This window comes from Helicoverpa zea, chromosome 1, assembly GCF_022581195.2.
Source record: "Helicoverpa zea isolate HzStark_Cry1AcR chromosome 1, ilHelZeax1.1, whole genome shotgun sequence".
Classification (NCBI taxonomy): domain Eukaryota; kingdom Metazoa; phylum Arthropoda; class Insecta; order Lepidoptera; family Noctuidae; genus Helicoverpa; species Helicoverpa zea.
In genome coordinates this window covers 6,131,473-6,153,597 of record NC_061452.1, presented here as the reverse complement: position 1 = coordinate 6,153,597, position 22,125 = coordinate 6,131,473, and the positions used below count along the sequence as shown (strand labels likewise).

Below are 22,125 nucleotides of genomic sequence, written 5' to 3'. Positions count from 1 at the left end.
TTATACTCTTTATTAAATAAGTCGAAGCATAAGTATGGATTTACGAAGTATTAAGTTACATAAGATTTACCCCTGGCGGAAGTTACGCAAGAATCCTAAAAATAGACGCGAAAAAGATTGTTTACTTTTAGAGTTGGTATTGATTTTCCGAGCACGCCTGCCTCCCCTGACCCCATTACCTCCTTCATTTTAACGGGAGCAAATTATGTGGGGTACGCACACCACTTCGTTTGCACATTATTTATATCTGTGATAGGTATTAAGCTTCAAAGAAAGTAAACAATGCCTTACGGCTTACAAGCGATAAGTTTGCCTACGTCCCTATTTCTATAGACTAGTGTTTACTGTATCGTGAACACCTACGCGTACAAAAGGTAACATTACAATGACCTTACTGCACCATAATAGATTCTACCTACGCCACATGCAAGACCCTTCTACCACAGATTATATAATAGTTACTACGTAACAGATAAATCACTCCATACAAAAAGTCCATACCTACTGTTATAAGCACCTACAAGTTCCGCAACTACCTACAAATTCCTAGCTGCGTCATAAAATGAACCTTAAAAGCTCGAACGCTTGATTGTTATTCCAATGCGATAGTGCACAGTTCAGTGACCGCAACCGTGCCGTAGCCGTGCTTAGGGTTGCTTCTTACAATTTATTAATATTTAAGTAGGAATACAAAGTTACGCTTATTTTAAGATAGCCTTTTTTAAAACTGAGTTTTTAAATAAAAAGTAATATCAAGAATATTTTTCTTTAGTTAACTATTGTATTGCCTACTAAAATGGAGTATGGGTACTTACTAAATATTACCTAATACATAAGCATAGGTAAGTGCTTAAGTAAAGCTTCAAAGCGTCAAAATCAAAGGCGGTTTCCAACTATTTTTCGAGCACAAGTGCCATACCCCATATGGTACAACTCCGTCGAGTGTTGATACATACCTAAAATTGGTTTCTGCGTAGCGACACGCGTAATGTTCCGAGTCGTCATTAAGTTGGACCAGAACTATACCTACTTACACTCGAGATGTGTTTTGAGCTACAAAACTCACAATACAGTTCATATAACTAAGTAGGTATCTAAAGTAAAATAAGTACCTAATGATCTCTGTTGTTAAAATCATAAAGTAGATAAGTATTAATTTATTTTAAAAAAAAATAGAATTACTAGATAAGTTCATACATATAAAATGGTCGCATATAAACCAACACAACTCAAAATAATCCATCAGTTTGTGAGGTAGCTTAAAAAACCTAATAAAAACCAACAGCATAATATGCCATGAAATAAAAATAATAATATAGGAGCGCGCGCGGCGCGTGTGACAGTTGAAAGCCCTGAGCCGCGTGGGGTTACCGGTAACCCAGCGAGCGGTAGGCATTTATCGCGCGCAAGTACGTCGAGTGACAGAGGCCTGCTTCTACGATCATTGTTACTTTATTTACAACACTGATGCTATTTTGAATGAATCAGAGCGGTTTTAAGAAATTTCAATACCTACACCTATTAAGTAATACGTATCAAACGTTATTTTATACAACACTTTATCTTTTATGAATGAATGCATCAGACAGAACGTAAACAAATACATATAAAAGATCAACAGCAAGGTCACTAAACCAAACGAACTCGGCAATCGTATTCCCCACATCGTCACCACCAACATTTCTGTGGTTAGTGACTAAAATAGGAACTACACCATAAATAAAATAAATGATTACTATCTTTAAAAATCGATGTCAATACCTAAATAGTGCCAAACAAAATTCATGTTTATTAGTATTAGTAGCTAGGGCGTGATAAAACAACGAGTATTTTTATATCGAGTTAGGTATTCGTTTTTTATGTGCATTAAATGCCACATGAGTTATTTAAAATGTGAGAAGTTATTGACCTCAGCTTTAAGTTCAAATTGGCAGGTACTCTTATGTTGCTACATTTATTAAACCTTGAACCGTGAATCGGACTCAAGGCCATCGACATTGCTCTCAAATGACGCATTTGCTTGTATCGATCGGTCATTTTGCCATGTTCGCAATGTCAAGGCTTTACTGAGTTTTATAATAAGTTTACAGTTTCATACAACGTAGAGATAATATCCAGGAATTCTATTGAAGCACCGTGCCCTACTTAACTGCAATTGGCTTGAAAATAATGTATTTATTTGTGTGCTATGCAATAAAGTTACCGTATGGTTCAATTACTGCAAGAGATATTTCATTCGTTTGGATTTGGTATTGTTATTATCTTATGAACCAATCAATTGTTTCACTTTAACAACGCCACATAGGTTCCGCCTCATAAAAAAATGTTGAAAGTAATTAATGTTTTATCTATATTTTTACTATGAAGCTGTAGAGTTTGTTTGTTTGTTTGTTTCAATGGGTATCTCAGGGATTTCTGGACCGATTTGAAACATTCTTTCATTGTTAGATAGCCCATTGATCGAGAATTGCCTCTGGACGCGGTTGAAACCGCCTCTAGCATAAATTAAATACCCCATCAAGCGCTAAAGTATTTTCTGCAGAAATAATTTGTGCGTATATTTTGATAATTGTATTGATATGCTTATTATAATTTGATTACAGGAAAAAGGCACATCGTTACCGGCCCAACGGTTGAACAAGTATCCGTCAAGGGGTTTGCTAAAACACATATTACAGCAGACGTACAACCAAGCAGTATCAGACCCGGATAAACTCAACCAATATGAACCCTTCTCACCTGAGGTCAGTACTAACGGTTATTTATTGTGTAAACCGTATTGTTTATAGCTGCGCGGTCATGATGTCGTGTTGCTAACTTTGCTCTGAGCTATTAATAGCGTATTCATTTAAAAATATGGAACATTTTACTCAGTAGGAAAATTGAACGACATTGCAATTACGTAACCAGTTTTTTTTTCTCTTCATGTTTTTTCTGTCTCCATACCTTTGTCTACAAGAATTTTAAAAATATCTTTTTATTCGTTGAAAGTTCAGTAAAGAGACACCTAAATAATAAAAAATTAAAAACATTAAGGGCCTTACTACAAAAACTTTAAACCCTGTTTTACACTTGTCTAATAAAATTTTGGCTGCAAAATGAACCATATGTCAACGTCATAATTTGACATTTTTTTAGACAAGGTATAAACTGACGTTTAAAAGTTTTTGTGGTAAGACGGCAAATGTTTAGAAAAAGAACCCAGCTTTATCAGAAACTCAGAACTGTCAAATGGAGGATCTATTTCTATACCACCTTGTCATCTTGTTAAATTATTATGTTTTACTACAAGCCAGGTATTAATATTATGTGTTTCTAATGTCGGCAGGTATACGGCGAAACATCGTATGAACTGGTCTGTCAGATGATAGATCAAATAGATATAACCCCCGACGATGTGTTTGTGGACTTGGGCTCGGGCGTAGGGCAGGTGGTCTTACAAATGGCGGCCGCAACACCTTGCCGCGTTTGTCTCGGAGTTGAAAAGGCGGAAGTTCCTAGTAAATATGCTGAGGTGAATATCATTAAAATGCAGATGACCAGTATAGACAAAGAAAAATATAATCGAAGTTAGATAAAGAACTGTATAATTTAAAGTTAACGTTTTTTTCCAGAGTATGGATGGTCACTTCAGAATGTGGATGAGATGGTATGGAAAAAAGTTTGGAGAGTATAAATTAATAAAGGGCGACTTCCTGCTGGATGAACACAGAGAAAAAATAAATGCAGCGACGATAGTCTTTGTGAATAACTTTGCATTTGGCCCTCATGTTGACCATCAGTTGAAAGAAAGATTTGCTGACTTGAAAGACGGTGCTAAAATCGTATCATCAAAAAGTTTTTGTCCGCTGAACTTCAGGATAACGGACAGAAATCTCAGCGACATCGGAACCATCATGCACGTCAGCGAGATGTCTCCGCTCAAAGGATCCGTCTCGTGGACGGGGAAGCCAGTCTCTTACTATTTACACATTATAGATAGGACCAAATTGGAGAGATATTTTCAAAGACTGAAAAATCCGAAACTCAAGGTCAGCAAAAGGGTCTGTTCCAATCACTTTACGTTTTATAAGATTATTAACATAATAATGTGTTTAAAAACATGGTACTGGAATACATACTTGATATATTTGCAACTTTTCGGCACACGAATTTAATCAATTAAAAGTCATAACTTATTTATATAACCAATCTTCATGTTGAACTCGTATCTCAGTATTCTACATGTGCTATATCAAGCTATGCCTCATAGATAGGCAAAGATGTCTCGTGGCAATTGCATTCACGTCAAGTGGTCGTTTCGTCTGACTGAAGCTTTAGGTAATCCATCGCGAGCATTCGTACACGTGCATTAGTTCAGTAGCTTTCACATGTCAATTGTGATTGTAATCTTATCATGGCCTGACTTTCGTAACATGTCTGATCATTCACTCAAAATTGATGTCAATGTACTTCTTAAATGCTCGTTGCCGAATGCTGGCGGTAGAAGTGCACCGTTATGTGAATAATGAGATGAAAACAGCTTTTAGTAAAAAGTTTTCCTATCTGGGTTCCGTAATTTAACAGCGCCTCTTACACGTCCATCACTCAAAGTTTGATCTCAGGTGGTCTTAAAAATAATTATAGAGTAAGTACTTAAGTTCTTAATCATTTAAAATCTGCAACATTTTCAGGCATTGAATCTGAACTTTGTTTTAATTATTATGTATTGACAGCCTTCAATGAATAAGTTTGGAAGATGTGGTGTACCAAGTTATCTAGCTGTTGACTCCTTTCAACCTGTCCCTTGGCGACTGCACAAACATAATTGTGGCAAGTTACAGATTTCAGTGATGTCTTACAAAAATGTTAGATTTTATATCTTTACGAACATTGTACTCCATCAATGGACAGTGATTACGGAATCCTGTGCAGGTTTTCTTCCTACATAGTGAGGTAGCATTGCTTCTTGGTCAGCTGTATTGCTTGCGTAGCGCCGTACGGTTGCTGCATCTCTTTAGTTGTTATCTTTATTTTTCCTCCATTTCTAAAGTCTGACCTATGTAAGGCTTTTCAAACTTGCTACATTTGGTTGAGTTTGTATCAACAGTTATTTTTATTAGGTATGATTTTTCCGAATTAGCGACCCGAAGTATTATGCTGCTTCAGCTTGTCATTGCTAAAATAAACCCAAGTAATATAATAATATAACTTAATATTATCTGTTTGAGCTTATTAAGAATTAAGTTAGAGGGTATTTCGAATTCAGTCACTGGTAAAAAATATTTAAAATACCAAACGACGAACTCCTACAGTTGGTAGCTATTGACTCGGATTTTTGTTCTCTATTTTAAATCAAATAATCTAACAAAATAATAATAATTGTATGTGAATGAAACTAACATCACAGATTACCTAACAACTAAATTAGTCACTTTTTATTTTGATCTGTTTTTCTTTTAAATAATGCCTGAGAACATTATACATTAATGCATGTGGAACATTATTTACCAATGTAAACATAAATGCGTCTACCCGGGAAGATTGTTACTTGATATCGGGGTCGAACAGGTCAGCGGTTATCTTTATTTCAGCAAACTAGATATTTATGAACGTCAGTGTTATCAGATGTGATCACGTTTGGCTGATTGCTTGACTGGTGTTGTTATTGTTAGGGCACGCAGAACGGGTGCGAGGAGGGCGAGGGCAGCAAGCGGCACCTCAGCGCGCCGCCCACGCGCCAGCCCACGCCCGACCTGCTCAACGGCAACAGCAACCACAGCACCGCCTCGCTGCCCGAGCGCCGCCGCAAGGTGGCCCGCCCCAGAGCTGTCAGGTAACACACGCCAGCATAAACTATGTAGCAATAGAGTTTGCCTTGGAGCGCCTTTCTAACATAAACGATTTGTAACGTAGGGGTGAGAACGGGCGCACGCGAGCACGCGCGGCGGTGGCCAAGCGGCGCGTGGTGCGGCGCTCCAGCGACGACAGCGACGAGGAGTCCAGCGGCACCGACGACGCGCCGCCCAACCCCGAGCCCGCGCCGCGCGAGTGGGGCGCGCCCTGGGCCTCCTCCTCCGACTCCAGTTAGTAAACACGACGCAACACCATAGCTCTATGACCATATTGTTTTTAACAAATAGCCAGCGACATCACGATACTTTGTCTGTTTTGTGAAAGTTTCTGAAAGCCCACAGAGCGATATCGGCCCGACCCAGGACTCCATCCCGGGACCCCGTTAACAGCAGTCGCCTATGCGACCACTGGACCAACGGGACAGGTTTTTTACGCTGTGGGTCTGATTTTAGTGTTGGATAGACACGACTTAACGTATTTAATATTGAAACAGATCGCAGCCGGCGGCCAGCAAGTAAACGCAGCGCGAGCGCAGGCGGTGCGCGGCGCCGAGCGGCTCGCGCCAAGCGCCGCCGCGCCGCGCCCGCCGCCATCGCCGGCCTCGACCTGCTGCACTCGACCACGCTCGCCTCTACGCTGCACAATGGCGCTGTGAGTCTACCATACATATCTATTCTTCTTGAGCTGAATTCTCTATGCTCGTGTCAGATTGTCGTCCCATTGCGAGGCAAATCCTTATCACTAGAGATGCGGATCACTTTAGGCGAATCTGATTTTCGCATGAAGATTTTACAATCGCCAACCCATGAATAGATACGTAAAACCACGTTGTTGTTTATTCTTGAATACTGTTCACGTACGTTATTCTCCCTTGTAAGCTCAGCATCCAGTAGCTCCCGATGTAGTGATGCCAGCTTAGAAGTTGCTTGTTCGACGCTGTCTAATCTTCCCTCCATAGTTAATATCTTTCCACTGTGTGGTCATATCTTCGACGGAGGTCTTCTTAATGTTGACGTCGACTTTGAGTTCATCAAAACAGCTAGGGAGACTTTTTGGCTCCTTCAGTACATCCGATAGAGTGGGCGAGTGACCAGACGTTCGACAATCAACGCAGCGCCAATTATCTTTTAATTTCACTACAGTCATCTTACGATTCGTCGTCTCTTGGACGCCAGAGCAAGAATAATGCAGGTGCTTCTGGCACTGACTACACAAAACATCTTCGGTCCATTTGATGAAATATCCGATTTTATTTAAATGTGTTTTCTTTTATCCAAATCTCCCCAATTTGGTACAGACAATTAATTGGTAGCCCATTTTCGTACGTTAATGTCAACTGTGTCAAAATCCTGCTGTCATTTGATTTTGACAAGTGCTTTTGTGAAATACGAGTGGGTAGTTTCCATAGACATAATATAGTAAACAGGACTGCGCACCTTTACCCAAAAAACGAGCCGAGTGAAACAGTTAGTACGGAGGCCGTCTGTCCCTTTCTAATAGGGTGACTATGAGATTAAGCTATGTGAGACAAATCCGAATTTGCTAAGATTATTAAACACAGATTGGTATTGATATTTAAACTTATGCAGTTTTTGGCCTTAAAATACTAATATAGGCTTTTAATAATTAGCGGGAATTAGCAGTATAAAAGCAGGAAGATTCGAAGTGAAGACTGTTTTATTTTGTATTTTTGCTTCACACATAGACTGCTGAGCCGTTTATGTCGCCTTTCTTCATTTTTTGGGAAGCTATAACAATAGTACAACAGTTTTAAAATCCATCACCCTTATTTTGACTCATTACAAGAATTCATGGGCACCCTAGTTGTTTGATTTACGAAAATGTTATTATAGGCTAACCTGTGGAACGATATATTGCAACCACCATAGGATTCACTTTTGCAAGTAGAAACGCAACACTTTTTCACCATTTTAATAGTTTAAATTGATTTAATACAAAAAAATATAAACAAAATTTTAAATGCTGATTACGCGCCAAGAATGTTCAGGGTTACCGCTAGAAAATAAAAAAAAGCAAAATAAAATTTTATGTTGTTTATGTTTTAATAATAAATACGAATAAATTAATGCGATTGTTATTAATTTGTTGACTTACAATTGTTAAAATAAGATAAAAATATAAGTGATTCAATTGTTTTTTGGGAAGACAAAACTTTTGATCACAACATTTTTTTATGCTGGCAAGGTGTTAGAAAGAGACAAACAGCCTCCGTTCGAACTATCCCTCTCGGCTCGGATTTGCCTCTGTGTATTATGCAACCAATTTAGTACCTTATTGCGTTAGAATAGAGTTCATTTTCGTAAATATATATTTTGAGCGTGCGCAATCTTGTTTAGTAATATTATATCTATGGTAGTTTCTCTTTATTTGACAGTTTTGTCCCTTTATAAAAGTTTGAACGAGAGTTGTTATAACAAGGATGTCGTTGCGTTGGTGTGCTAAGGTCTAAGGATCCATTGCAGTTCATGTATAATTCTGAGTATTTTACACACCTTCATATTAATACTGTAACCATTTTTTATCATTGTCTCAGGTTACCGCGCCACCCCCGGGTTGCGTGGAGCAGCGTCTATCAGCGTTAGGCGTGCAGCTGCAGCCCGCGGATCGCCTGCACTCGGAGCTGGACATCCCGCGGTCGCCGCACACGCCGTACAGCTTGCAGCTGCTGCTGGACATGTTCCGCGACCAGTACCTCGCCTTCATCGAGCGCATGAATACGCCCGACTACGCCGACGAGATACGACACCAGATTCAAAAAGAGAAGGTATGTCGTCATTTTTTTTATGGCTCTCCACGTTTTTTTCAACCAATGACGAGTAAGGTACGTCGTTTGTTTTAAATGTCGAACTCATTTGAACGGTGAAGGTTTTTAGTTTTCTTGTGTTAATGATGCGTCGTTGTTTCCATATTATTTTTCCCTTTTTAGTAATTATTTTTTTTGCATTTAACGTATGCCTTAATCCTCGTCGATAGATTTTACATTTAAACTAGACTCACATTTGATGAAATTACTTTACATAATTCAGACAAGTATTTAATCCGATAACCATATTGCGACTGCCAGCTACCACGACGGTCGCTCAAGAGTTTGTTGTCAAAAAAACAAGATGTAGGTATTTCAAATGTAAGATGGTATAATCTGGTTTTAAATATTTTCGAGTCTAATATTACACCATGTAAGTTTTTATAGATGTCATATTTAACGAGGAGCGAGTAAATTCGCCGGATACAGCCAGTTTATAAATAAGATAAATAAATAAGTATAAAAACTTTGAAATAGTATACATAAATATAAAACTTAAATGCAAGTATTCAATACAGGAGAGGAACCAGAAACTGAAGTCACGTGCGTCTCAGTTAGATAAACAGATCAACGTGCTCATAAGCGACAGTGTTGCTCTGTTAAAGGCGCGCATGAGTGAGCTGGGCATTCACGCCAATAACACAGTGGATCTGTTGGCCAAAGCGAAGGAAATTGTGGGGAGACATAAAGAGTTGCAGAGCAAAGCTAGCAAATTGCAAGCGCAGGTAAATATCATCATCGATTTGAATATGTCATAGTATCGTGCATTGAAAACTAGCTTTTATTGTAACGTCAAGATTATAGTGACCGGATGCCACCCCTGCTTCTGTCCCTAGGTACTTTCGCTCTTTTAGCTCACTATCACTCGGTCATGCACCTGATAGATAGTACGGTCTCAGTATCGCGACGGGTTAGACTCATTTTCGAAGAGTACGTTCATCACTACACTTGATATAACGGTACTCATCATTTCATTATTATATTTCGTTTTTAAACGTATATCACCTTTATTTTCATGAGATACCTACTATACGTATTATATCATACCGTTTTGTGGTAACCTACAATTTATTGTTTACATTTGTATGAATATTTTGTAGCTCATTGTTTTATTGAATGTAATTTTAATTTTCTATGTACGATATTATGCCATTGGTTTTTATTTTACATTAGTATGTTATATGATATATATTTGTGCTGCCAGCACTTATCAACTATTGCCATAATTTCATCACGGTGTTATTATTTTTAGGTGAATAATATAGAATCAGACCAAACGATGCTTGTTAAACAAAGGACTTTCGAGATAACTGAAAAGTATCGCCAGTTGGGTCACATACCACCCGATGTTAAGATCACCCAGAGCATAGCTCATGATTGCATATTGAAAGAAATATCGGCGACACTCGCATACCGGAAGAGGTTACACGCGCAGGTAGGACACCTGCAAAATGAAATAGTTCAAATGGAAAGATCAAGCGAACAAAAGGTTCCGCCGCCGACTGTGCCCGTCGCTACTGTTAAACCACATACGGTCAATTCTAAACCGAGGAAATCTAGAGAACACAGGTCGCGGTCGCAAGAGTGGCCTGATGTTCCAGATGTTGGGAAAATTGAGGAGCAAAATCCAGAGATTTTAGCTCAGAAGATACTGGAGACAGGGCGGCAGATCGAGGCGGGCAAGATCACTAAACCGAATGTTATAGTGAATGGATATCCAAGAGAATCAGAGAGGCACGTCGACCATCACCGACACACAAAAGCTGCCGCGCCGATACACAGAGCGCAACCGCAACGGCCGGGCCAGCCGCCGCCGAGCCTCGCGCACCGGCAGTCACCTGTCAAACCGCAAAAACCTCTCAACGTCGTCGGCAAAGTACAGGAGTCGCCGAAGGTGATCAACTTCGAGGACAGACTTAAAAGCATAATAACTTCGGTGCTAAACGAGGATCAGGAGCAGCGGAAGGCGTCGCGACCGGCGCAGAGCCACGCCTACAGCAACGGGTACGTGCGCGCCGGCGCCCCCCACGGGCCCCACCAGCACTACCCGCGCGGCGCCCCGCCCGCGCCCTACGCGCGGCCCTCGCGCGACCTGCGCCGCGAGCGCTACCCGCCGCGCATGCACCTGGAGCCCGCGCAGCCCGACTACACGCAGGTGAGGCCCGCCCCGCGCCCCGCGCCCCGCCCGCCCCGCGCACCCCGCACTAACCGCTCGTCGCCTGCAGGTGTCGCCGGCCAAGCTGGCGCTGCGCCGCCACCTGTCGCAGGAGCGGCTGGCGGCGCCGGGCGCGCGCACCATCGGTGACCTCGTCAACGGCGAGATCGAGCGCACGCTCGAGATCTCCAACCAGAGCATCATCAACGCCGCCGTCAACATGAGCGCGCGGTACCACGAGCCCGCCGCCGCCAACCAGCCGCTAGAAGGTATGCATCACCATAACTACTATTACAATATAAAAGATTTATATTAAAAACCATGCATCTATTAATGTAACTGTTAAACCAAAGCTATAAAAATAGACTTAAGTCAATGTTTGGATCGCAGGACTGGCAGCTTGCCTGCAGGCCCGCGTGCTGGCGTCGGAGTACTGGCGGGGTCGAAACGGTGCGAGCGGGGCGGGCCCGGGCGGCGCGGCGTGCGAGGAGGAGGCGCGGCGCCGCTCGCCGCCGGGCGACCCGCACTCCAACACGTCCACGCCGCTGGTGGACGAGCTGCCCGACGGCGCGCGCCTGCCAGGTAACGCGCCGCCCGACGCCGAGCCGGCCGCGCGGCCCGACGCACTCACCGCCCGCTCCGTTACAGAGGGCGAGGCCGGCGAGGAGGTCGACGAGAGCAAGTGGCAGGACCGGATAGCGTTCCGGTTCGACCAGATCATATCGTTCGCGTCCACGGCCATGGAGGACAAGCGGCGGCGCTCGGACGAGGCGTGCAACACGTCGCCCGACTCGGGCATCGGGCACGGCGAGGCGGGCGCGGCGGCGGCGGCGGGCGCGGCGCGGGCGGGCGGCTCGCCGCCGGCGGCGCACTTCAAGAAGCGCTTCTTCCGGCGCGAGCGCTGGGGCGCGTGGGGCGGCGCCGCGCCCGCCGTGGACTGGGAGCGCCCGCCCATGTGACGCCGCCGGCTCTAGCGCTACTCCGACTAGCACTGCCGCGACCCTTTCCCGGGGATGTTGACTGTCGACTTTTTGTTATTTTTTTCGAATATATAATGTAATTATGTATATTATTGAGTTTATTTTACGTTTAAGATGTGTAATTATTTAATAGTAGTTTTATGTCGCCGTTCCGTTCGGTGACGTCGAGACGTTTGCGCCGTGGCGGATTGTATTTCATGTGTTCATTTAGGTCTTAGAGTCTGAAATACATGATTCGGTGACTTTGCAGCGGATCATTCTTGCGCCGGTCGTTTGGTGAATGTTTGTTGTTTTATGTGTTTTGTTTGTCTATGTTACGGAAGCTCTTGTCTGAATAATGTAAATCATTTCTTTGGGAAATCTTAAATTTTTAATATTGTACTTATATCGAGTTTGTATAGAATAGATCATTTTGAATTTTCTTACGTATCGAATCGGAAAGTTATTGCATTAGGAACTCTAGTAAATTATAGCGCAATTTTAAATTTTCATTGTGAAATGAAATGATAACTATCTCATATTGTCATAATCCTAGCAATGAGGTCGTCATTCGTCCTGTGATACACAAAGCACCATTATTGCTATCGTTTTGTTAATCTGCGTGATAACAATAACTTAACTAATTTTTACGTAGTGCTGTTCGATGACCATAATAGGTAGATCGTTAGATTGTAAAGAGTATCAATTTTATTGCTAGTGAAACTGTAAAAGCTAGACTAAACTAATAGTATACTAAAAGCATGTGGTAATACTTATGATAATATAAAGTCTAACGTGATCCCTCAGAAAAAGTTTTCCCAGAGAAACACCATGGTGCATAAACAGTAGATATTGCATAGTATAAATGGACACGCTATTTTTATACAGGATTATTTTAGATAAGATTATGCCTCAATCCCAAGTCTATTATGAAAGTTATAGGTAACGTGTATATTCATGCTTATCTTCATATATTTTCAATAGTGCGGGAGTTAAAGTACACAGATTACTCGTGTCTCTTTATATAATCAATTTCTATGAAAGTCATTGCCTAAGAAACTAATTGCTGTATGAAATGTAAGCTGTCCATGTCTTTTTGTTCAGCACGTCCTACACAAGCAGGGCGTGTAACGCAGCCATAAATATTATATTCGTTTATTTCCTAACATTAATATAATTTGATAAAATCATAATAATTCCTGCTTTTGCTAGACAAATTATGGCAGACTAACAGAGTCTATTATGTTAATATGTACGAATGAACGAAATTGGCGAATATTGTAATTCTGGTAAACTTCCATTTGATATGACCCAATGTGTATCATTTATTACAAGCTCGATAGAGAGTTTCAATTCGAACTTCTATTTTATCAACTTATTTTACATTTTCATTGACGTTACATTAAAATTGTCTTCGGAAAGTATAGTAATGATAATAAACGATCCGAGATTTCCTTTTTATTTACTTTGACTAAATATGCACGTTATGTAGATATATTTCGTTATACACGTTATAGCTATAATTATAGGACCAAAGAGTTTCTGGCGACGTGCCTAATTGTATCAATTTTGTCCATGCCCCCAATAATAAAACTTAACTTATTACATTTTAAGTTTGCCTTGCTTGACCCTATTTATATTTCGCACGGAAGGAAGGATCTATATTTTAATTATTTTACCACAAACATTTTTAGTGAAATTGATAAGTTTAATAAAATTATTAGAAGTGATTTTTTTAAAGACCAAGCTCAAGGGATTAGACTGTTAACATTGCCTTGTATCCACCACCTCTTTAAACTGTTCTTAGTACTCTACAAAACATATCTGCGTTCCTTTGGGGGTTTATCAACGAGTTACTTTAAAATCATTTTTATTAACATGCCACAAGTAACTTAGGAATAAACTTTATTTCGCTCATGACGATTATCCGCCTCTTAGGAATAAGATTAAACAAAAATAAGCAATTTGTTATTTAATGGGGTTTCTGAAGTCATTGTTGATATTCGAAAAATAGTAAATACGGTTTTATACTTTCTGTCGATGCAGCAGTTAATTAAATGTTTGTGTATAAATATAAAATAAGAATTCAGAAACTGTAAAAATGTAATTGTGCTGTAAGAGTGTAAGGACCGACTTGTTTTCTAATTATTAATATCTGATTGGCCCACTGAGCGTTGCTATTATATGTCTAGTTAAAACATAACACCGAGTACTGATAAATGTGTTCAATTCATTCAAATCGTCAAATGTTAATGTCAAGTAGCTATCAATTATGTGCAGATTCAGAGATTCTAGACAGCCTTCAGTTAGATACATAGTCGTTTCAAGGAACATAACAACTTTCGCTTGTACTGGCCCCACGAATTCGTTTTAGCTAGCTAGCCCAAAGCGAGGAGGTTGTGACGCACTTTCTGAATTGAAGATGGTCGCACTTGGGATTTTACGACCGGCCTAATTTAATTCCGCATTATAATAGTGTCGGTCAATGGGCAACACAGCCTTATTCTTAGACGAAGAAGACGTACGTGTAGTAATCTGATCGCGCATAACTTATTAAATATCGGAAAGCTTAGAAATTATATTCGTTTCAGAATAATTAATAGATAACTAGATCGTATTTATAACGATTAAAATAAGACTTGATGATTAATTATGTGCACTGATATTATCAGGTGAATTGTAGGAAATTTGAAGTGTATCCAAATTTATCCAAAGCTCACCTAAAATTAACATTACGCTAAAATTATGATCATGGGAAAAAAGGACTAAATGAAAATAGTTCTTCAGAACTGTATTTTTTTTTTGTATTAGTTATATTATTTACTATTATGGCCACGGCCATTAAGAGAGACGTCAATAAAGTCGGTTCTATTTTTTTAAGTTATTTTTGTACAGTACATTTACTTACTGTGCACGGTGTAATGTTTTATAGATAAGATTGAAAAAAAAAAACAAGGTAACGTGAGATGTGTATGATTGTAATAGCTTATTACTTGAGCAGTTTTAATCATTTGAGAACGATGAATATTACATTCTGTAAATGTGAATATCCAGACATGTTTATAATACATAGACGGCTCTGGAATCGGAAAAAACCAAGTTAAAAATTAAATTGTTATCAAAGAAAATGGTTGTAGTTTCTAGTGTCGTTTGATGTGTTAGAAACATTGGGGTGCACTGGTTTGATTGTGCCTGAATAACTCATCAATGCCGCTCCAAACCTCAAAATTATGTATGTATTTGTATATTGATAAGTAAGCTTAAAAATCTGATGTAGGTACCAATAGTAATATAGTGTAATGTCGGCAATAAAACATCTATTTTGGTCGGATTAACTCGAGGAGTGATTACATTATTCAGTTACGATTAATTTAATTTTTGATGGGGAATAATGAGCTAATCTGTGTGACGTTATAGTGTCTAAAATAGTACAAATGAGAAGACTTATCGTCGTAAGCCTCGGACTATTCAACATGCAAATGCTAGGTTTGAGATGTATCCCTGTGTACTAGTTTTATTTTGTACTAAAAGTTAAAAATAAACGAATAATTATACTGAGTTATATTTTATTTCATACTAGTCGATTTCCCGCGGCGAAGACTACCTATCCGATAGTGAAATCATTTTTCAAATCGGTTCAGGGGGATTCTCCTAATTTTACTTAAGCGCCATTCGATTCACGTTCGACTCGATTCGACTGAGATCCAATCCCGACTCGATTACGATTGAAGCGTATGTGGCATTCCGCTATTTTTTCTTAGAAATAAACGTTTTTATCCTTTTCTGTCATTCAATAATGAATCATTTTGTCTGCAAATGATTTACGATTGCAAAATGATTGTACAGCAAACTACCGTATAGACCAAAATCACCAAAATAGCAAACCAATCGCACACCAATCAAATGTCAATCGAATACGATTGGTCTTTTATTAGTAGCAGAATGCCCGATATGGTTAAAACTGCTATTGCGATCATATTGCGATTCGATTTCTATTCGATTTTGACATTATTAACTTAGGAGAATCGGGCCCCAGTAGTTTCGGAACCTTTAGGGTACAAAGAAACAAAAAAATGTTTCCTCGTTATTATAAAAGTGTTTGGTGTGTTTCATAAAGAGTTACGGCAGATTTACATTGAGTGAGTATTGAGTCAGTTTGTGCCTGGAGTCTGGAATTTGGTATACACTCGTGAGACGGAGAGCTCGTAATGGTCGGTCCTGCTTGCACCTTAAGTATTATAAGGATTGGACGGCCATACGACAAGACGACCAACTTCGCCACTGACGATTGAAATTATTTTTATTTTAATCAGCTGATCCCGCGAAATTTGTATCATTTAAACCTTTGGATAAATGGGCTATTTAACACTGAAATAATTCTTCAAATCGGACCAGTATTTCCTGAGATTAGCGCGTTCAAACAAACAAACATAGCTGGGCACCGTTAATAAAATTGTTAACTTCGTTAATCGTTAATCCGCTACAAAAAAAGTTAGCTTCGTTAAACGTTAAAGCGTTACATTTCGGAAGAATTAACGGAAGTTAAAGTTAATCGTTAATCCGTTAACTACGTGTAAAATTGCATTTTTATATCGTAAATAAATAAATGTGTAATTTAATCGTTGGACATAAGGTGCATATTCCCCTTCATAAACATTAACATGTTAAAGTTCTCGTCTGAAAGCGGGGCTCGTTTTGGTGTTAAAATGTCTTTACCCGTGGAAAACAGACGTTCTACTGCAGCGCTTGAGGGTATAGCAGTATTGTATTTAATAAATAGATTTATAAATATCTGTTCCCCGAGGAATCCGGTGCTCCAATACCTACTGAATCCAATTGAGCTGAATCGTACAATCTCTTGGAAGAAGGCACCATAGACCACATCCACACAGTGCGGCCTAGATTATACAGAAGACCGAGGAGTATAATCAGCCCCTGTGTCTAGCATTTGTGGACTATGAGAAGGCCTTTGGCTCGGTTGAAATCTGGTGTTTCACTCGCTGCCACGCGCCGCGCTCGCTGCGCCCGGCACTTGTCTGAACCTGCTTTTCGCGCCTCGTCCCGCGGAGCCGTGCGGTAAATTAATAGTAGGCATTGGATTAACGATTAACGGACTTCTGCATAATTAACGGAAGTTAACATGTCCGTTAACATTTTTTAAAGTTAACTTAAAAGTTAATCCGCTAATCAAAATGTTAACTTCGTTAATTAACGATTAACGGATTAACGAGTTAATGCCCAGCTATGCAAACAAATAAACTCTTCAGCTTTATAATATCAATTTAAAAATATAAGTATAGACTAGCTAAACCCGAGAACTTCGTACCGTTTAAACGTTCCCTGGACCTCTCCAAACATTTTAAAACCAAAATAAGCTAAATCGGCCAGCCATTCTGGAGTTTTAGTCAGACTAACGAACAGTTACAGTAATTCATTTACTCCATAGACAAGTTTGATGTAACCATAGATATAATATTACTAAACAAGATTGCGCACGCTCAAAATATATATTTACGAAAATGAACTCTATTCTATCGCAATAAGGTACTAAATTGGTTGCATAATACACAGAGGCAAATCCGAGCCGAGAGGGATAGTTCGAACGGAGGCTGTTTGTCTCTTTCTAACACCTTGCCAGCATAAAAAAATGTTGTGATCAAAAGTTTTGTCTTCCCAAAAACAATTGAATCACTTATATTTTTATCTTATTTTAACAATTGTAAGTCAACAAATTAATAAAAATCGCATTAATTTATTCGTATTTATTATTAAAACATAAACAACATAAATTTTTATTTTGCTTTTTTTTATTTTCTAGCGGTAACCCTGAACATTCTTGGCGCGTAATCAGCATTTAAAATTTTGTTTATATTTTTTTGTATTAAATCAATTTAAACTATTAAAATGGTGAAAAAGTGTTGCGTTTCTACTTGCAAAAGTGAATCCTATGGTGGTTGCAATATATCGTTCCACAGGTTAGCTAATAATAACATTTTCGTAAACCAAACAACTAGGGTGCCCATGAATTCTTGTAACGAGTCAAAATATGGGTGATGGATTTTAAAACTGTTGTACTATTGTTATAGCTTCCCAAAAAATGAAGAAAGGCGACATAAATGGCTCAGCAGTCTATATATGAAGTAGAAATACAAAAAAAAACAGTCTTCACTTCGAATCTTCCTGCTTTTATACTGCTAATTTCCGCTAATTATTAAAAGCCTTTATTAGTATCTTAAGGTCACAAACTGCGTAAGTTAAAACTTCAATACTAATCTGTGTTTAATAATCTTAGCAAATTCGGATTTGTCTCACATAGCTTAATCTCATAGTCACCCTATTAGAAAGGGACAGACAGCCTCCGTACTAACTGTTTCACTCGGCTCGTTTTTTGGGTTTATATGCGCAGTCCTGTTTACTAATATTATGTCTATGGATGTAACAGTCATCCGTCAGTTGTCACTGCCAGCCATCTGCCAGCCGCCAGCCAATTGCCATTTGCCATGCCAAATGTCAAAATGTTGTTTTACTGGTGCAGTCAGTAGCCTAGCTAAGTAATTTTTATTTCGTTCTTATATTTTGGTACGAATGTGATGGAAAAAAAGTAAAGATAATTGACAAATGGTGTGCAAAAGCATTTCATGATTACTTTTATTACGTTTCGTCCACGTATTCTTTTATGTTTTATTATCCTAACAAATTTTTGTTCAAATGAAATGCAATATTCGAGAACTCGCTCATTTGAGCGATCAACCTTGTGTTATTGAAGGAAGATTAAACTATAAAAAGGTATCTAATGGCGGTTATCGTAATCAGGCAGGTCAGTACGTGTCACGGTGGGTATATAATTTAGCAAATCGGGAAAGCACAGAGAACTATTGATTCATTTGTGAAAAATATAAATAGATTTTCCTCAATGTTCCCCTCGAGTGAGTCACAGCAGAACCGACCCTTTCACATTGTTTTGGCAATAGCTTGTGATGCAAACATACTTATGAAATTTTTGAGTCTTTATTTTGTCTATCTCAGCTGTGTGACAAGTCTTTGCTTTGTATGCTTAACTAAAGCCTCATGATTGGTTACATTGAATAGGTTCCTCATAGTAAACACATAGAGAAAATATTATACTTTTCCTTCTATAGGAATGATAAACATAATAATTTTATCATATAATAAAACAATCCTACACATTTACCTTGATTTTAAAACAATCATGTTAATTAAATTTAGCAATTAGTTCAATTTGTGCTGTCTGTCAGCTTTCAGATTATCATTTTATACATATTTTCTTTCAGTTTTCAAAGAGCGATGGTTTCGGCTGATAAATAATTATTTATTTTATTTTAAAATAAGTGAAATGGGGAAGTTTGATACGAAAAGTCCAGCAGGAATGTTTGTATTAGAGAATTCTTCAATACAGATGGAACATGGCCAGAGTATACCATTTTCATTTTCAATATCATTTATGTAAGTTGTTTACTAGTACATAAAATGTATTTCATATGACCAGCATCTCTTTTTGTTCTTTACAAGATGTTTGTTACTGATTACAGAGATGAACCTGAAAAACGCCATGTTTTTGCGGCTCGTGCTGAAGATAATGTGGTCCAATGGGTGATGAAACTAAGAGAGAGCTCTTATGAATATCTACGCAACAGACTTCATGCACTGCAGTCAAAAATATTTGCTATCACTGGAAAGGTAATTATTTAAACACCTTTCTACTATAAATAATTGTAAAAAGACATTAGTTCCATGGAAAATATTTTCTAAAGCATGGCAGGGACTTTTCTAGAATACTATAAGCAGCTTGACAAGAATTTATCTTTAATTCTAATTTACCTCAGCTGGTTACAAGTTGATTTTGATAAGAAACATATCAAATTGAATTAATCCATTTATCTTCTTATCTCAAATAAAAATATTACATGTTTATTAATGCAAATTAGCGATAATACTCAGTTTTGTGATTATGCAATACACTTTTGTACATATAACTATTTATATTTTTAGGATCCCTTGTTGCTGGTACCAAGAAATGAAGGAGCTTGTTTGTGGGCACCAGCCGTACCATTTTCAACAGCTCCAGCTTGCACTGTGAACACAAGTTCCTTTAGTTGTCATCTGCATACCAATGGCGCGTTTACACTTGAAAGAAGCAAATCAGATGTCCAGGCTCATAAGCACTTCCAATCAGAATACTCGAAAAAGGCGACTTTTTATACTGACGATCATAAAAAGACTGAAAAACATGAAGAAACTTCTTGTGAAGTGTATTCTCTTGGGCGAAGTAAAACAGCAGCTCTGATGCCAGGCAGCATGAATCCAATAGACACTTCAATTTTCGACAACCGGCCGTTGTATTCTCGAGCAGCACCAAGTCCGCCTGTCAGAACCAAGCTGTCGCCAAACACTAGGCGAGTTGAAATAAATCAAGAAGTCAAGTATTTTGCTGAACAAAGTAGACATTTAGGCATAACAAGTATCTTAGCTGAAGCTCCAATTCCGCCTAGAAGAAAAGTATCCCCTAAAAATTTAGAGGCTCCAAACCCCACTGTAGACTTAACAAATACTTCCAGTAGAGATAATACAGATGGAAGTGATGATCTGATAAAATTTTAGTTGTAGTATACTAGATAGAGATCCCACCTATTACTTGTGTAGTAACTTGCCAGTTGTATATATAATTGTGGAATTACAATAATAATTATTTTTTGTAATGTTGAAAGTATTTGATATCCAATGTTTAAGATTTAATATTTAGTATATGGAAGACAGCCTTCCAGTAACTGTAGGCGACAGTGACTCATAGAAAGAAGTAAGGACTCGAGATTTTTATAAATTTGATAGATTTCATAAGGTTTATATAGTAAAATTAAACCAAAAACATAGGTATAATGAACACTCAGTAGCATTTTTGATAGCCATTCGTAATTTGTTTTATTCTAAGGTAAATATTTGTACAAACAAAACGAACTACCTTTATGATGCTATGTCCCGTAAAGTATTTGAACAAAGTAATGTAGTAATGTTTGCTTGGATATTGCCTATTTTAAAATATATTTGGTGCTCTTAGCAAACAAGCTTATAAATAAAAAAATATATTTTAATGAACAACTGTGTTTTATTTTGTTTAGGATGATACGTTTTAATTAACGAAGCAAGTCATCCAGCAAGCACATGTGTCTCCTCCATATATGTACTTGCTACTTGTTTTTGAAAAATCTGAAATCAGTATGACCTTAAATTCAGTCGCTTGTATAAATTACACTCTTATTATTGAATCAGCGATTTCTCGCAACTTTTCCTCTTATAGATTGACCTATTATAAGGCAAAAGTACGTTAGTCCGAAACAATACTCAGGAGATCTCCAATTACCTAAGCTCAAAAACGAATGTTAGTGTTTAATAAATTGAACTAGGAAATCGAACCCGAGACCTCAGTTACAGCAGCCGCGATTGCGACCACTAGACCAACGAGGCAGTAAGTACTACAAAACATTAAGAGGACGAATTGGAATTTTTGGCGCCAAGGATGTCAATTTTTCTCAGTAAATACAAAACGGATCAAAATACAACTTGGTTACCTGAAAGTTCATGATATAAGCCTTATTTTGTTAGTTGTAGAAACATGATTAGGTAACTTTTATAACAGAGAAAAATATATCAAACATACCTCTTTTTAAAAAGAGATTCACATATTATGGGCAAACGGGACCGATTTAAGCCTCTTAACTTTTTTAGTAGTTGAGTATATACATACTCTTTAAAATGGTAGTAGGAATTTTTATTAAATTATCATTTCTAAATATTAAAATTACAAAACCATTTTGTCGCTTACGACTTTTAGTTATAAGCTAGCGCGCGTATTGTTGTCCTCGCCCCGCTCAGACGCTCCGACCCCTTTTGGCGCCTTAGATGCGCGTGCCGGTTATGGAATTATTGTTGACCACTTCCTCGCCTTAAGAATGCTCGCTGGCTTGATGTAAACGGATGTACACTAGAACCTGCGATTCCTGCGAACCCGTCTGTGAATCACGATAAAGGGCTTTTCACGCTTGCGACTAGATAAACCAAAACCAAAAGCTTTATAAGCGCTACTAAACGTTTTGTAAGAAATCTACGTCTAAGTTCTGATTTTGCTGGTCGACCTTAGAGCCTGAAGTAAAGCTTTGGTTAAAGTTTACATTAGAAGAACAAGACATATGGTCATGCTTTTAGCTCTTGTTCTTTGTTGGTTGGGCCCAAATCCAACTGAAAATCTATGATCTGGCTAGACGCACACTGTGAGACACCACCTAACCGTCTCTAACCGCCTTCTAAATTATAACTAGAAATATTGTTTTTTGTGAAAT

The 22,125-nt window shown here is 38.6% G+C and overlaps 2 protein-coding genes across 4 annotated transcripts in view; both read left to right on the top strand.

Annotated features, from left to right (window-relative positions):
* LOC124633853 (histone-lysine N-methyltransferase, H3 lysine-79 specific) overlaps positions 1-15,327 on the top strand; it is a 29,654-nt gene extending 14,327 nt beyond the window's left edge. The window contains exons 4-15 of one of the 3 annotated variants that reach the window (XM_047169237.1): positions 2,604-2,744; positions 3,329-3,514; positions 3,615-4,043; positions 5,655-5,815; positions 5,896-6,065; positions 6,329-6,486; positions 8,390-8,620; positions 9,178-9,384; positions 9,912-10,814; positions 10,885-11,083; positions 11,205-11,396; positions 11,463-15,327. In XM_047169237.1, the coding sequence (XP_047025193.1) occupies positions 2,604-2,744; positions 3,329-3,514; positions 3,615-4,043; positions 5,655-5,815; positions 5,896-6,065; positions 6,329-6,486; positions 8,390-8,620; positions 9,178-9,384; positions 9,912-10,814; positions 10,885-11,083; positions 11,205-11,396; positions 11,463-11,773 (3,288 nt within the window). In that variant the 3' untranslated portion in view covers positions 11,774-15,327. Of the gene's footprint in view, positions 1-2,603; positions 2,745-3,328; positions 3,515-3,614; positions 4,044-5,654; positions 5,816-5,895; positions 6,066-6,328; positions 6,487-8,389; positions 8,621-9,177; positions 9,385-9,911; positions 10,815-10,884; positions 11,084-11,204 lie in introns of all 3 variants that reach the window. The other 2 variants (XM_047169230.1, XM_047169222.1) reach the window with 2 other exon arrangements.
* A 2,951-nt stretch (positions 15,328-18,278) lies between these two features.
* Positions 18,279-20,884, top strand: LOC124633529 (sesquipedalian-1-like). Its single transcript, XM_047168789.1, has 4 exons — positions 18,279-18,590; positions 19,066-19,237; positions 19,324-19,471; positions 19,784-20,884. Exons 1-4 carry the CDS (start codon positions 18,482-18,484, stop codon positions 20,390-20,392), a joined length of 1,038 nt encoding a protein of 345 aa, XP_047024745.1. The 5' UTR covers positions 18,279-18,481; the 3' UTR covers positions 20,393-20,884.
* Positions 20,885-22,125: the final 1,241 nt, after the last annotated feature.

Bases quoted from the DNA above. Each gene is read 5' to 3' on its own strand.
- LOC124633529 (XM_047168789.1), top strand. From the start codon at position 18,482: ATGAAATGCAATATTCGAGAACTCGCTCATTTGAGCGATCAACCTTGT. The intron at 18,591-19,065 runs GTCAGTACGTGT...ATTTTCTTTCAG, and splicing joins CGGTTATCGTAATCAGGCAG to TTTTCAAAGAGCGATGGTTT. The intron at 19,238-19,323 runs GTAAGTTGTTTA...TACTGATTACAG, and splicing joins TCATTTTCAATATCATTTAT to AGATGAACCTGAAAAACGCC.